Raw genomic sequence first — 15912 nt, 5'->3', positions numbered from 1 at the left:
ATCAGAGCAGACTCATGGGCGTACCATCTCCTGAGAGCAGGTGTCACCATAAGGGACCCAGACTCAAGCTCTGACCTCCACTACAGTCCTCCTCTCCTATGTTGTCTTCCCACGATCTAAGGAGCTTTGATGGACCTGGCTTAGAGCACCTGGTCAACTGACATGTCTCTACCCCAGGGGGGTCCCAGACAGGGCACTCTGTGTGGATTTGGGTCATTGCTGCAGCAATGAGTTGTGATCAGAAGGAAGTGGGGATGGTGGTACCATGGCCAGAAAAGGGGTGGTGAAGACAAACCGAAATGAAGACAGAAGCCAGGCCTTTCTAGGGTCTACTCTAATTGTAGAAACCACACATGAGAAGCTGAAGCTCCCCAGTGGCCCAACTAAGAATCACCAAGCATGCACACACCCCTGTCACCTCACAGACAGATCCCTGGACCTCAAGTCCATTTCTTCCCCCAGTGGCTTTAAACAGACATCCCAAAAAATAAATTTTGGGGTCATGATCAGAATTTTTCTGTTTTATGTCAAGGAACAGATGCATCAAAATAACAATGTTTTGGTGTCTTCGAATCTCTAAGCATCTTTTCCAAATACTATAGAAACTCTGAAAGATTTTATTTCTGATTCTCTCATTTTTCTCTTCCAGGATTCTAATCAATACCAGTTTGGTAAAACCAAAATTTTCTTCAGAGCAGGACAAGTGGCCTATTTAGAGAAACTCCGACTGGATAAGCTCAGGCAGAGTTGTGTTGTGATACAAAAGCACATCCGTGGCTGGCTCCAGAGAAAAAAGTTCCTCCGAGAAAGACAAGCTGCCTTGACTATCCAGCAGTACTTCCGGGGCCAGCAAACTGTGAGGTATGCTGGAGCCAAGAAGGGGCAGAAGCGGTGAGGCTCTCTTGACCTCTCACCTCAGGGGGAGGGGCTTGTCAAGGACAAATGGCCTTTGTCCTTGAGAGCCACAGGTGTGTGTGTGGGTGCCTTCCCATGGCGGCCAGGAGCCTGGAGATGAGAAGGTCATGTCCTTAGGGCATGTAGTGCTGACTCTGCCTCCCATTCCAATGGCAGAGATGACACTTAGGACCCTGAAGAGAGGAAGCTCCCATCAAGGTTTTGCTGAAGAAAGTCAGAACCTCAGTGAGACCAGGTAGAGGGACTGGACCCCTTTTCTGTGAGAACTTAAAATGCCTAAGACAATCAGGGTCCTGGTGAAGCCCCTAAGTTAAGACGCCATGAGTAGCCACTGGCCAGCCTACCTGCAGATCGTGGGCTGGGAGGTTGGGGGGCAGGTCACACCTGAGGGGATCCCTGGCAAGGCTCTGCAAGCAAGCACAGAGCACCTCCCAAGGGGATGGCTGAGTGGAGGGCAGTCCTACCCCTCACTGAGTGCCCCCAAGAGGCTATGCTGGGCTGGCCAGTGAGACAGTATGCTCCGCGGACAGCACCGTGTGCTAGTGTGTGTCTGCACTGCCTCCTCCTTGGCTGCTGTGAGGATAGCTGAGAAGGCAGCTGTGTAAGGCTCAGGCTGTATCCCTGAACCTGACCTCTTCCTGAGCTTGAGGCCTAACCTCCAGCAACATCTGGGCTTCTTTATGCCTTCTTCTCAGCATGCTCCAAACTGGGCCTGCCATTCCACCCCAGGGGACCATCGTACCGTATCCGCAGCCAGTCTTGGCCTCCCATGCCCTGGGCCAGTCAACAGCAGCAGTCTCCAGGGCAGGAAAACCCAGGGCTATCTTCCTGCCCAACTCATGCCCCCTTTCTGTCTGGGAATCGCCATGACCGGACAGTTCTCCCCCTGCTTGCCTCTTGTGTCTGTCCCATCATTCCATTCCCACCCCCCTGCCCTAGATTAGGCCTCCACCAGCGCTTGCCTCATGGTCCCATAGCACAGCCTCCCCCTGCTGCCTGTCTTCCTAAAGCAGGCAGGGCCTGGTGGAGCCACTTGCCCTCAATGCCTCCAGTGACCCCTGTTTCCTACACTTAGTCTTTGACAGTGTTCAAGGCCCTCCATGGCCTAGGTGCATTCGTAGGGATGGAAGGTCTGGGAGGACCAGAACCTTTCTTACACCATAGTTGGCATTCACTAAATATATTTTTAAAATAACAAACGGTCTCTATTTTTCCAACCTCACTATTTTTTTTCATGTGTCTTATATTCTGACAGTTACAGACAAATTCTCTTTTTCTGAATATTTCAGGCATTGTTAACCCTCTGTGTGTTCACTGGTCCTCAACTTGAAATGTCTTTTCCAACCTTCCACTGTTTACAGAAATTCCACTTTTCCACCAAGGGCCGGCTCACAAGCAGAATGATAGTTCTCTAAGACCTCTCTCACAGATCTTTTAGTAGTTATTTTATTTTTCCTCTTATCCCACCTGGCCATTTATAAGTCTGTCTGCTATGTGAAGTTGTTAACGCTGAAGGTAAGAACTTAACCTTCACCTCCAGTCCTTTAAATAGGACTTGACAAGCCTTTTCTGTAGGAGCCGAATATTTGGGCTTTGGGGGCCTTGCAGTTTCTCACAGGTATTCAACTCTGCTGTTATAAGCCATGGGTATTGTCCAAATACTAGGTGTAGCCATGTCCCTATAACGCTGGACAACACAGGTGGAAGGCTGGAAGGTCCCCAGGTAGTTTGCCAACCCCTGATCTAGAGCCTCTGGCGTGATTTCCCACAAGGCTGAATGAGCAAGTGCGATGCCAAAGCCCAGTTTTGTTTTCACATATGTGAGTGACGGTGGATTTATCGCCCTGGATGTGAAGAGTGTGTCAGCTGCCATGTTGTTCCCCTGGGCTGGAGCAGATCCACGTTCAGATCAGGGTGAAAAGGAGAGGTGATGAGAATGACTTCCAGTGGGCATTAGAGTCCATAGGTTTAGAGTTTAATGGGTAGATTTGCAAAACATTTGAATATTCCTCAGTGAAAAGGAAAAATGCTGTGCAAGCTCATCACTGTGCCCTAGAAGTCAGTGCTCTGTGGGTAACAGATTGACTCTGCACCCTTTTTAACCAAGGAAAGCTGTTACGGCCACAGCCTTGAAAGAAGCATGGGCAGCCATAATCATCCAGAAGTACTGCCGTGGGTATCTCGTCCGCAATTTGTACCAGCTGATTCGCGTGGCCACCATCACCATCCAGGCCTACACCCGAGGACTCCTAGCAAGGAGGAGGTATCGAAAGGTATGGCCGAGACCCCACGCTTTCTTAGGCACGGGTTCCCCAGGGCTCCCCAGGTTATTTTTCACCAGTCACAGTGACTCATTGGTTTTCTGCGTGGAGACCTTCATAGACAGTAAGGAGACCTGTCTGTTCATATATGTCCGCCACAAGTAGGTTTGGTTATTATTTCAAAGCTCTAGGTATAGTGCAACTCTGGGGGTTGATTACATGAAATTTGTATTTTACGCCGTGAGAATATTTTGGTAGTTGAATCTCTCAACGTTGGAGGAGTTGATGAGAGAAACAATTGGAAAGCCAATGTGCATTTCATAAAATCTTGTTTTGAAGATGCTGGAGGAACACAAGGCAGTGATCCTTCAGAAATATGCACGAGCGTGGCTGGCCAGACGCAGATTCCAGAGTATCCGACGATTCGTGCTCAACATTCAGCTTACTTACAGGGTCCAGCGTTTGCAGAAAAAGCTAGAAGATCAGGTAGGTGTTCCTAATGCATCTCTCATATGTACTTTTTCTAACAGATGTATTTTGTCCTGGGCCAATTCCTTAGCGAATGGGCTTAAGATTTATGCCTGTATCAAATAGTTTACCTGGACCACTTGATCTAGAAGACAGAAGTACACTGTAAAGGGCTACTACATGTTGTTGTATAGGTTGTACACTGCACAAGGGCAGCTGCCCAAGAGTATAGGTGGGGCTGAAATCCAGCCATGCTTGCTTTGGCCAAACCACGTGTCCCGGTACAAAGCTGGGCTGCCTTGAGGCAGGGGTGCCTTTTCCTCATCTGCACAAAGATGTCTGCATGCCATGCCAGGCTCCCTCAGGACTGTGTGCTCAGAGGAGTTGTTACTTTCTAATTTGCCCAACAGTCTATATGGTCTAACTGCAGCCCTGCCAGTCTTGGGGAGAGGGCTCATACTGTTCCCACCGGTAGGAAACAAAATCCACATGCTCTTAGCCCATGGGGAAGGGCTACATGCAGTACCCAGATCTCTAAAACTCATTCCTGGGCCTGTCCCAAATAATACCAAGGTTCTCCCAGGGTAAGCTTGAATCAGCCACAAGTGGTGATGCAGGAGTCCTTAGTAAGTGGACAAATGTACGAAAAATTGCTGCAGGTTTTGATGCAGTTTCTCCTTTATTGTGCTCTTGGGTGACAGGCCTGCATGTTACGTGGCTTGTGTAAAACAGCACCGAAAAACTTCCATGAGAGCTGGGAATGGGGCCCCTGGGGGCCCCGATGCTGCCTGAGCTCCATTCTAGGTATTTTCATTTGCTAAGGCTGCCATAACTGCCACAGCCTACGAGGCCTACACAACAGACATTTCTTTTGCCATGGTTCTGGAGGCTAGAAGGCCAAGGTCAAGGTGTTGGCAGAGGGGCTTTCCTAATGAGTTGTCTTTCCTTGACTTGCAGGTGGCAGTCTACTCTCTATGTGTCTTGATCTGTGTCCTGATTTCTTTTTTTTTTTTTTTTTAAGATTTTATTTACTCATTTGACAGAGCAGGGGGTGGGGAACAAGCAGCAGAGGGTGAGGGAGAGGGAGAAGCAGGTTCCCCCCACACACAGAATAGGGAGCCCAATGTGGGACTTGATCCTGGGACCCCGGAGTCACAACCTGAGCTGCAGGCAGACACTAAGCCAACTGAACCACCCAGGCACCCCCCTAATGTCCTCGTCCTCCTCTTCCTCCTTCTTCTTCTTTTTAAAAGATTTTATTTATTCATGAGAGACACACAGAGAGAGGTAGAGACATTGGCAGAGGGAGAAGCAGGCTCCCCAAGAGGAGCCGGATGTGGACTCAATCCCAGGACCCCGGGATCACAGCACGAGCTAAAGGCAGACACTCAACCACTGAGCCACGCAAGTGCCCCCTCCTCAATCTCTTCTTATAAGGACAACAGTCATTCTGGATTAGGGCCCACTGATATGACATTGACTCATTTTACCTTAATTTTGGATTTAAAGACCCTATCTCTAAATATAGCCATATTCTGAAGGACTGAGTATTATGACTATAATATATGAATTTGGGAGGTACAGGGGATACAGTTCATCCCATAGCACTAGGGTTGTCTTGGAGCTCCAGGATCAGGCTGGTCCCACACCGAAAATGCCATCAGCCCAAGAAGTTTGCCAGACCACATCTGCCTCGCTATTTACCCTGGGATGAAAATGCTCATATGTGCCATTGTAATGATAAATGTGATCAGTATAAGTAAAGCTCTGATAGATTTAGATACCATGTCAAAGGTTGTAAGAGGCAAATGGAGCAGCTTCTTTATTTTGGATAAACCTCTTAACATCTGCTGGTTTTGTTTTTTTTTTTTCCCTCTAGAACAAAGAAAACCACGGGCTGGTAGAGAAGCTGACCAGCCTGGCCGCTCTTCGGGCCAGTGACACGGAGAAGATTCAGAAACTGGAATCAGAGCTGGACAGAGCAGCTACCCATAGGCACAATTATGAGGAGAAGGGGAAGAAATACAAGGCTGCCATGGAAGAGGTCTGTGCTCGTTGTGATTATGGAAATACATGCAAGTCTTTCCTTGCAAGAGGTCAGGTCACAGCATTTTCCCACAAAGCAGATTTCTGCACAACAGATCAAATTTTGCTATCAGCTTCCATAACCAAAGGAAGCCTACCTTTCAGGGGAGGGGGGATCAGAGGCCTAGAGTCTGGGGGAAGAGGAGGAGGCTCATGCTTCAAGATGCACAACATAAGGTTTCCTCTTTTTTCAACTATGATGAAGTGATGAAAGCCCCTCCCTGGCTAGATGCTTCTTTCTCTTCTGGGATGATCTTGGTCCCCTGTCACTTGTCCATCTGGTGTGTGCCCTGAAGTATCTTCCCCAGAACAGCAGTGCAAAGTTTGGGGCGGGTTTTCATCTCTGTGGTGTAGTAGGATGAACAGTTGACAGATATCAGATGTCCTAGGCTCAAATCTTATCTTTGCTGCCATCTGGTTGGGCAAGCTTGGGCAAGCCACTTACCCTCTCTGATGTAAAATGGGAATAGCAAAAAGGAACCGACAGAGTCATCGTTAGGATAAAATAGACAAAATAATTTAGCCAAGTGCCTACCACAGAGGCCTGCACCAGTGTGAGCTACTGTGTTCTGAAGCGGCAGGATTTACTACCCTCCATTCTCTGGTACTTTCCAGAGTCCTACAGCACCCAGGTTTGTGGCAGCCTGGAGCCCCGGGGCACCCTCCCCAACCCACACTGCCAGTCGCCAACCATCAGACCCAGCAGATGCTTTGCCAGGAGAAGCTAAAATAATAGAGCTTCTGTCATGATCGCACATCCTTCCTAAGTAGCAATACTCTTAACGTTCTCACCAAGCAGTTCTTTGATGACGTACAAAAAGAAGAACAACTGAGAATGTACGAAACCTAGTTTACCTTAAAGCTATTGAGTCTGCCTCTACTCCATTTTATATCATAAATTATTTATACCTATTAAATATATAAATACCTTGGCTATTGAGAAGCTTCCAGAAAAGATAGAGGCATTTTCTTGACTTTGAGGAGACCTTGGATTTGGTTCTTCCTCCTTGACTTTGGCCATTTCTGGACCAAGATGAGAACTAGTGTCTGCTTGAAGTCACAGGGAGCCCTTCTGTGTGAGATGGAATGCAGCATCCTGTGGTGGGCCGGCGCTGGCTGTCATCCATGATAGGAGCTGAGATGGATGGATGCATGGATGGATAGATAAAAATGCATCAAGGCTGTGGTGACAAAACTTGAACTTTTTTAAAAAGATTCTTTTCCTCCCTTCACTAGAAATTGGCAAAGCTTCAGAAGCATAATTCAGAACTGGAAATACAAAAAGAGCAAATAGAGCTGCAGCTCCGAGAGAAGACTGAAGAGCTAAAAGGTAGAGCCCAAGGTGGCCCGATGCATGCTTCCATGTGCTCACCTGTCCAGGCATTCAGGAAATAACTAATGGGTGTGAATTGAGTTTTAGGTAGAATCCAGAATCTGTCATGTACTCATGAGAGTACAGTGAAATGAGATCATTTTTTGCCTCACAGAGAACAACTATATTTAAGTTGTGATAACTTTACCCTACAGACTCTTCTGCTTTATTTCCATCTTTTGTCAGATAGCTCAGCAATCGCTGCCTCAGAACCACCAGGGCCATTTGCAAAATATAGATGGTTGGGCCATAAGCCTGGAGCTCTTCCACCAGGAGATGGGGTGAGGGATGTGTCTGTGTATGGTACCGCCAGGGTGGTTCACACATCTATATTTAAAAAAAAAAAATTTAGCGATCCTGATACACAGGATCCTCTGCTCTGGTTCCCCCTCCTCTGCTACTGCCCTGGCTCTGAGTGAAGGCCCTGCTGAGCACTTGAGCCATATCACCCTGGGCTCTCAGATGCAGACCCTGGGAACCAGCGGTATCACTTTCATTCAGGGGTGTGGAGCAGGCCCCCTTAGCCTACCTCTGTCCATCCGTAGATTTCCAACTCAAATTCTAATTGCAAGTGCTTGCTAAATCCCAATAGGAGCAGGAACCTGATGGTTCCTGACCAGATGGTTTAAATTGCCACATTTGATTATCTGTCCTGTCCAGAGATCTTTTCTGTAAGCTCTGATGGGGCGACAGGGTCGTGGGAGTTCAGGCCTGGGGATCTAGCGCACACCTTAGGCCCAGCAGGCAGGATTCAGGAACCCTAGGGGTTCAGGTCAGAGTATGGGAGAAACACATCAGTAGGAGGAAATTAACATCCTGAGTCCTGGCCAGCAGAACAGGAAAGGCTGTCCAGATGGTGCCAAGCCTGGGAGTAACCTCCAGCTACAGATAATCACACCCTGCAGCCAGTCTCAGAGGACTGATGATGTGAGTGGGGAGGAACACATGGAGTCAGAGGTCTCTGAGTAAACCTCAGACCTGAATTAGGGAAGCACTTGCCCACCTCTAACTTTTTTATTACAATATACTGCTCCTGAGTATATTTGTGCTTTCTTGTAACTTTAAGTGGTTTTTCCTCACAAGAAAACTTAAATTCCTACAAGCGTGTCCTAAAAATTACATATTTGACAGCAATGACATGGTTGAGTCCATAATTTGATATTTCCTTCTAAAAAGTACCTGATGGCTTTTAAACCCCTGTTTATAAACTGCTTATCCTGTGAGTCTCCCTACACATGGCCAACAGTGTTTTGTGAAAAGTACCAGCCTTCGCTTACCCTGTGACCTAAGGGATGTTCTCACACATTCCCCCTTTTTGAGATCCCAACATGGACACCGTCCCATTGCTCCTGGGAAGAAAGTCACATTTGAGCAGCTCTTTCACCCCTTGGTAAATAGCCTGAGATGCAAGCATCAGAACTGAAGCCAATTCTGTGAGTGAATTAAAAATTGAAATTACATCAAATATGCGGGCTTCTAAATTAAAGCTTAAGCATTTTCCTAGTTTTTTTCTGGCTGACTCATGACATTCTGAGGCAGTCATTTTGATTCAGTGACATTTGATATCTATTTGACAAACTAATACCATTGGCCTTTTTTTTTTTAATCAAGTAATTCAGGGCAGCTTTCATCACCTCCTCCCTGGGCTTCCCTCTGTGGTGGGATTCAGAAATGAGGTAGAGGTCAAGGATGAGGTATCAACTAAATACAAATAGAGATGTCAGGCTTTGATGGGTTACCCCCATTTTCAAGGGCACCTGTTGTGTGTAGATATGCTGGGAAAATGGGGCTGTCACGTCTTCAGAATGACCAGACCCCCAGCGATTATTGCCTGGCTGTCCAATGTCACCTCAACCTCACTCTGTTGTTAGAGACTCTTATACTAAAATGCACCAGCAGCTTTGTCATACTACCCTGTCCACAGATGAAGACAGACACACTTTATTATTTTCTTGGTTATCATGAATGAGTGGTTCGCAGCCAAGAGACCACTCTGGTTCCCCTCTCCTCATCAGGGGACATGTTTGGTGGTCACAGTGGTAAGACACCAGAGCTGCTGCCCAGCGTCCCACACTGCACAGGACAGCCCCCTCTCCACAACAAAGTATTGTCCAGTCTGAAGCATCAACAGTGCCAGGACTGAAACCCTGTCGTAAACTGGCCATTTTCTTCCTAAAACGTTTCTGTGTACTTTTTAATAATAATAATACTAATACTAATAATAATAATAATACATATATATGTATATGAAAACATCAAGGCATTGGTTTGCAGATATATTTCAAAAAACATTCTCTTTTCACAGGAAAAATGGATGATCTCACCAAGCAGCTCTTTGATGACGTACAAAAAGAAGAACAACAGAGAATGTACGAAACCTAGTTTGCCTCAGAGCTATTGCATCTGTCTCTACTCTTTTATATGTTGCCTCTCAGCTTGCAGATAGCAGGTCACAGATACAGGAAAGCTGGGGCAGGAGATGGGGTGTGTGTGAATGTTTTTAGGAAGTGAGAGACTCACATGTGTGAGAGCCGAGTCCCGCAGGGTGCACCTTTCAGACAGCACAGGTTCTGCAGCTGTGGGCGGTGGGCCCCTGGGAACTTCTGGCTTTCCCTTCATTGCTCAGACAGAAAAGGTCAGGCCCTGCTGTCCCTTTCAGCTTCCATCAAGTCCAAGCAGTAAAATTATTGCCTTGAAAATAAGCTTTCCTCCCTCCCCTGTGTGTTGTGTCTGTTAACTTGACTCTTGCCCCAGACAATAAGGGATGGAACCCACCTCACGATAGTAAAGGCAGGTTCCCAGGACCTTGTACTGCACCTGCCCCACCTTTCCTGTCTCAGTACCAAATTCTGTTAATCTGCAAAGACTGCAGTCTACACTCCCTTCTCTTCAAGAGTCAACGCAAAGCTTTTAGATCTCAAAGGAGGGATGCATGGCAGGGTGCTGGGGAAAGACAAAATATTCCTGGCACATTTCTGTTGTCTAGAAGGCTCAGGGCTAGGTGGTAGGATATACAGCTTCCCTGTGCATTTAGTTGGCAGGAGAGCCTGGATCTTAGTAAGGAGCTGGATACCAAAACATTAGTGGAGAGAATGTAACTGAAGAGCATCAAGAGTTGACAGATACGTGTTTCCTGGTCCTGTGTGAGTAGGAGATTTTGCTCGTCACCTTGAAAATTTTATTTTTCAGTGAACTCTCAACTCTAGGAGAGGAGCTCAGTTCTTGGCTCAGTTCACTGTGACCTGGGGCCACTTGGGAACAATTATTTCAGGAAGGGGTTTGGAGAGGCAGGCTGAGGCCAGGTCACTTTAAGTTTCTTGCAGTCCTCATCAGCATTCATCTGTAGCTTGGTCTGATCCCGGGTCAGCAGACTCGAGACATTTTAGCACCTGTCACAACCCTCAACGGGCCTCCAGATGCCTGAAGTCTGTGTGTGACTCCCAACCAAAGTAGGTACAAGTCTGAGATTCTTTCGACGTAGACTTCTGGTTGCGGTTTGCTTCTTTAAAGATGCTTTACTGGCCTCTTAGGAGCACAAAGTTGAGAAGCTTGTTAATATCTACAAAAGGAAACACAGACCTGCTGGGAATGTGACTCCCTTCCTGGGGGCTCTCCCTTTGTGCTATGTAAGTCAGTCATAAATGAACTGAGATGACAGCCTAGCAAGTAGAGTGGTGATCATAAAAACTGCTGGAGTCCCTAGGACTGCTTCTGTTCTGCTGGCCCCTCTGGGTTATGTAGGGCTGGTCTGGGTCATGTCTCTCTTTGGTTATTTTCTTCATCAGTCATCCCATATTTAATTGAGCAGCTGTCTCACAAGGAATTGAGGACTCACAAGGAATTGCCCTGGACTTTGGGGCACCTGGATTTGCTGCAGTTTATTGCAGAATGTTAGAAGGGCTGGCTCCTTTGACAGGTTAAATGGCTGTATTAACTTATTTAGGACGCAGTCAAACCCTTCTAGGATCCTTGGAACTCGGCAGGGGCTAGCACTTGGCAGAATGTGCCAAGATCTTTGCCAAGGGAAGGGGCTCCTCCAAGAGACCACAGGGAACCACACAGAACTAGGGTGGCTTCTGGAGTGGAGTATCCCAACCCCACTGAGTCTTTGAGTTCAGCCTCCCTATCCTGTGTTTCCTCTGTGTGACCATAGTAGAGCCACATTTCTCAGAAGGTATAAAAAAATTTCTGTAACCTAAGGGGACAGGCAACAGTCAGCTAAAAATAAGGCCATTGTCTATTGGAAGGGTCACAGTGGATCCTAATTACATGTCTCCTTTCCGAGTCTCTTATTTTCAAGATGATGTATGGTTCTAATTCATGGTTAAGACTTGAGAAATTCTGAATTAGTTATTTCTTTTCTTTTGCTCCTAGACTTCTTGAAAAAAGTTTTGAACTGAAAACACAAGACTATGAGAAGCAGATCTGGTCTTTGAAAGAAGACATTCAAGCTCTCAAAGAGGAGAAAATGCACTTGCATCATCAACTAGAGGAAGAACGTGTCACCTCAGATGGCTTAAAGGGGGAGGTGGCCCAACTGAGAAAGCAGGCAAAGGTAGAAGGGGCTTTTCACTTGCAGATGAGCTCCCTGGCTCCGGTGGTCTTTGAGCCTCACGGAGGGAGCAGTTTCACACTCCCACAGGATCAGACATTTAAGAGCATCTGTGTAAAGGCCACAGTCAAAACGACCCTGATTCCTTCAGTTCTTCCAAGGATGAACTCCCAAGTTGCCTTTGACTTACCAATAGTTGCTTTTCATATTTTAAAAGTCCACTTTCTAACTCTTTTGAAATTATATGAATATGGTTTATGAAGTTATTCAAATATGTTTACCTAGAGAACATTTTCAAATTAAATTATAAATTGATTGTGAATCATTATTATACATTCCATCATGTTATATTTCTATAAATACCCGTATTAAAATTAAATTACCTTGTTATCAGAATCTTTTGTTTTAAGTTATTATCAGAAAATCCACAATAGTAATGATCCATGCTTGGACAATCGAGGCTTAACTGAATTCCTTCCCTACCAGGAAACACAAACTCGAATGTCCCTCTATTCTTCAATGCAAAACATTTCGGTATAAATTTGGAAAGCTTGTAAGCTTCCACTAAATAAATGAATTGCATGTTAGTAGAATATTAGCAAGATCATGTAAATATTCTCTGTAAATGTCATGGAATACCCACACGTGACTTAGAAGAACTTTAGGAATCACATCTGGGTCACCTCTTGACTTCACAAGAGAGCTGTCTATCTTCTCTGGGCCAGTTTCCTATTGTTTAAAAGAAGGAGTTCGGGGGATGCCTGGGTGGCTCAGTGGTTGAGTGTCTGCCTTCTGCTCAGGGTGTGATCCTGGAGTCCTGGGATAAGTCCTGGGATCGAGTCCCACATCAGGCTCCCTGCATGGAGCCTGCTTCCCCCTCTGCCTGTGTCTCTGCCTCTTTCTCTCTCTCTCTCTCTGTCTCTCATGAATAAATAAATAAAATCTTTGAAAAAAAAAAAAAAAGAAGGAGTTTGGACCGTGGGACCAAGGAGGACCACATATTGCTCTGACTGCTTCACTCTCAGGAGTCCCGTGAGGCTAGCATCGCATCATCTGACTAGTCTACATCTTGGGACATCACACAGCTGCTCTTGGAATGAGGCACCACTACTTGTAACTCACTTCGTCTTGGTAGCTAAAACTGTGGTCCAAACTCTCTGATGTGGTATATTAAGATTAGTCTGATTTTCACAGAAAATAAACATAATCAGTCTATAAGTACGTGCATGTATGACTTGGAACATTTGCTGAAACATTACCAAGAGCAGGGGTTTTGGATCGGACAGTCCTGGGGCCCCGTCAGCCCTGAGCATGCCATCTCACCTTCTGTAGCCCCAGTTTTCTCATCCATAAATTATCACCCCATCACCATGTGGCCTGTTATAAGGATTAGGTGATGTACCTAAAGTGATCGGTAAATTCAGTTAAATCTCCCTCTCATCCTCTGACGAAACTGGAGCTGTAGCCCTTAAACACTGAGACTGAGAAAAGATTAAGGAGGGCTTATTTCCCCACTGCATATCCCTCAATGCTATGAAAACACACACCTGTGATCCCTACTCAGGCTGACCTCACAAGGTAAATAAAGCAGAATACAACCTCTTCCCCACACCCTGTGCTCCCCCTCAGGACACCTAGTCGCACCCTCACAGCCAACTCCCAACCTCCTGGGTACCCCTGGCTCTGCTGTTGTGCCACATGTAAACCTGGCGGGAGCCCACACCCAATATTACGACAGTGGTGGCTTGCCCACATCCCTGCATCCAAGAGTTCATCATACAGTGAAAGAGAATTTAGCCTCTTCTGTTGGGCCCCTTTCCTCCCCACCCCACCCCAAAACTTAGTAATATCCTTTACAGAGTAAGGATATTAATTCTATTGCTGCAACCAACTATATCTGGGAATAAGTTACAATATTTTGAGCTGTTAAATATGCTTCAAGGCTACACTGTGTGGGCAGTGAAGTTTTAACAAGATTTTAACTGGGTGATGATGTCTTGGATAGACACACAATACCATAATAGTGTTCTCTTTGTCTGACATAAGCCATAATAGCTATTTTTTCTTCACCCGGTATGGTCATTGCTGTGATACAGACAATCTCTGAGTTTGAAAAGGAGATAGAGCTACTTCAGACACAGAAGATCGATGTTGAGAAACATGTGCAATCACAGAAACGGGAAATGAGAGGTAAGAAAAATATGAGTCACTGAGCCCATGGGTGCAGAAACAAGTTTATTACAGGTGTCACTGCTAAGGAAATGTATCCCTTGGTGTGAGCCTGGTTGGCTTGCTGTTTGGTTGGACATGTGGTAGGTTGAATAGCTGCTTGACTTCATAGCTGATAGGTTGGTTGGCTGATTGGTTGAATAGTTGTTAAGTTAGCTGTTGGTATGGTTAGCTGGACACTCTGCGTGAAATCTAGAGAACTAGGAATGGGAGAAGAGAAATCATGCAAAACTGTAATTTATACCAGTTCTGCCTTTTCCTCTCAGAAAAGATGTCTGAGATCACCAAACAACTTCTTGAAAGCTATGACATTGAAGATGTTAGAAGCAGGTAATCATTTTTGCGTTACCAGACATTTAGAAACATGTAGCACAGGAGTGAGATGATAGATTTTCTTACCCTTCCTTATTTTCCAGGCTCTCGTTGGAAGATTTGGAACATTTAAATGAGGATGGAGAACTTTGGTTTGCTTATGAAGGACTAAAGAAAGCAACACAGTGAGAAACTCCCCCCAGGGTTCTTTTTGCTTTTCAGAGATGATAGATACAGGAAAGTAACGAGTTTATCTTCCACAGATTTGACGCAGAGGAAACTCCTTATGGTGGGATGATCCAGTAATTACTGGAAATATTTCAAGAAATAAGTAATGAGTTTAATAATGAAAAAAAATATTTTTAGGGCAAACTTCCAAGTCCTAAAACCTGTAATCTGTGCAGGGAAAACTGATTATATCAAATAAGTTAGCCAATGTTGCTATAGACATAGAACTATGTTTAATTTTAAGGAATTTGCTATAATCTTTTATATACAGACATTATTTTTCAGAGAAATTTCAGGTCCACAGCAAAATTTAGCAGAAAGTATAAGGATTTCTCAGAGGTATCCCTACACTCACCCCACATAACCAGTATCAGTATCCCCCACCAGAGTGATACATTTGTTAAAATTGATGAACATCGTTGATCTGTCATTATCACCTAGAATCAATAGTTTACTTCAGGGTTTATTGTTGGTGTTATACATTCTGTGAGTTTGACAGATGCATAATGAATGTATATTTACTATTGTTGCATCATACAAACATATTCTTAAACTATGAAAGTGTAATTTTAACGTGTCTAAAATTTCTTACTAACTGCCTGTTAGTGCCACATAATTCTTCCTAACTAGCTAGAAGAATTTTATAATTCTATGTATCTAAGTCCATAGCCTGTCACTATGTGTACATAAGTAAACTTTACGTCCTTAGCAGGGCCTAAATTGTGAATTTTCGTAACTACTGCACATGTACATGCTCACAGTCAGCCGCACAGCAAAATAAAGACTATGTGGTTCATTTCTGACCCCTCCCCTGACAGCGTCTTGGAGAGCCATTTCCAGTCCCAGAAGGATTGCTACGAAAAGGAGATCGAAGCTTTGAACTTCAAAGTGGTGCATCTAAGTCAAGAAATCAACCACCTGCAGAAATTATTTAGAGAAGAGACTGACATCAATGAAAGTATCCGTCATGAAGTTACCAGGCTAACATCAGAAAACATGGTATGGTCTCAGCCATGGGCCCCGGGTGGCCATGTAATGTAGCCATTATTCTAGAGATGCCATTTGTTAGTGGGATAAAATTCAGTTTCCTGGCAGTAAACAATGGATTAGAATGTTTTCTAGGAATGAAATAACTGAGTCAGAAGATAAAACTATAAAATTACCTTGGGATGGAGAGCACTTTGATTTGAGAGTGGGTTTATTTACCATAGGATGGGTTCAAATTCTGTGATGTGTGTGTGTGTGTATGTGTGTGTGTGTGTGTTTAAATCTGTGTATTTTAAGTCTAGCCCTAACACTGTGGAAAGTGACAAAAGAAACCCCAAACACTAAGGTAGAAGGAGAACTCCTGAGTGGGGCAGGTGTTCGGGCCCGTCTCTCTGCTTATTTTCTCAAGGACTTCTCTCTTCTGTGATGCCTATTCTTTCCCTGAGTTTGTCTCATCCTTTCTTTTAACTCAAGCCTGCAGCCATGGAGAAATGCTATAGAAA

At 45.2% G+C, this 15912-nt stretch overlaps 1 protein-coding gene across 1 annotated transcript in view; it reads left to right on the top strand.

Moving 5' to 3' along the window:
- MYO5C (myosin VC) overlaps nucleotides 1–15912 on the top strand; it is a 94743-nt gene that overhangs the window by 48745 nt on the left and 30086 nt on the right. Inside the window, exons 19-29 of the mRNA XM_038580442.1 lie at nucleotides 650–861; nucleotides 3023–3188; nucleotides 3516–3662; nucleotides 5524–5688; nucleotides 6966–7059; nucleotides 9407–9470; nucleotides 11476–11656; nucleotides 13750–13843; nucleotides 14149–14212; nucleotides 14299–14379; nucleotides 15241–15421. Of these exons, the coding sequence (XP_038436370.1) occupies nucleotides 650–861; nucleotides 3023–3188; nucleotides 3516–3662; nucleotides 5524–5688; nucleotides 6966–7059; nucleotides 9407–9470; nucleotides 11476–11656; nucleotides 13750–13843; nucleotides 14149–14212; nucleotides 14299–14379; nucleotides 15241–15421 (1449 nt within the window). The remainder of the gene's footprint in view (nucleotides 1–649; nucleotides 862–3022; nucleotides 3189–3515; nucleotides 3663–5523; nucleotides 5689–6965; nucleotides 7060–9406; nucleotides 9471–11475; nucleotides 11657–13749; nucleotides 13844–14148; nucleotides 14213–14298; nucleotides 14380–15240; nucleotides 15422–15912) is intronic.

The sequence above is a fragment of the Canis lupus genome, chromosome 30 (genome assembly GCF_011100685.1).
Source record: "Canis lupus familiaris isolate Mischka breed German Shepherd chromosome 30, alternate assembly UU_Cfam_GSD_1.0, whole genome shotgun sequence".
In the NCBI taxonomy this organism is placed as follows: Eukaryota; Metazoa; Chordata; class Mammalia; order Carnivora; family Canidae; genus Canis; species Canis lupus.
Note: the sequence above shows the minus strand (reverse complement) of the source record. Positions and strands in the feature narration are given on the sequence as shown.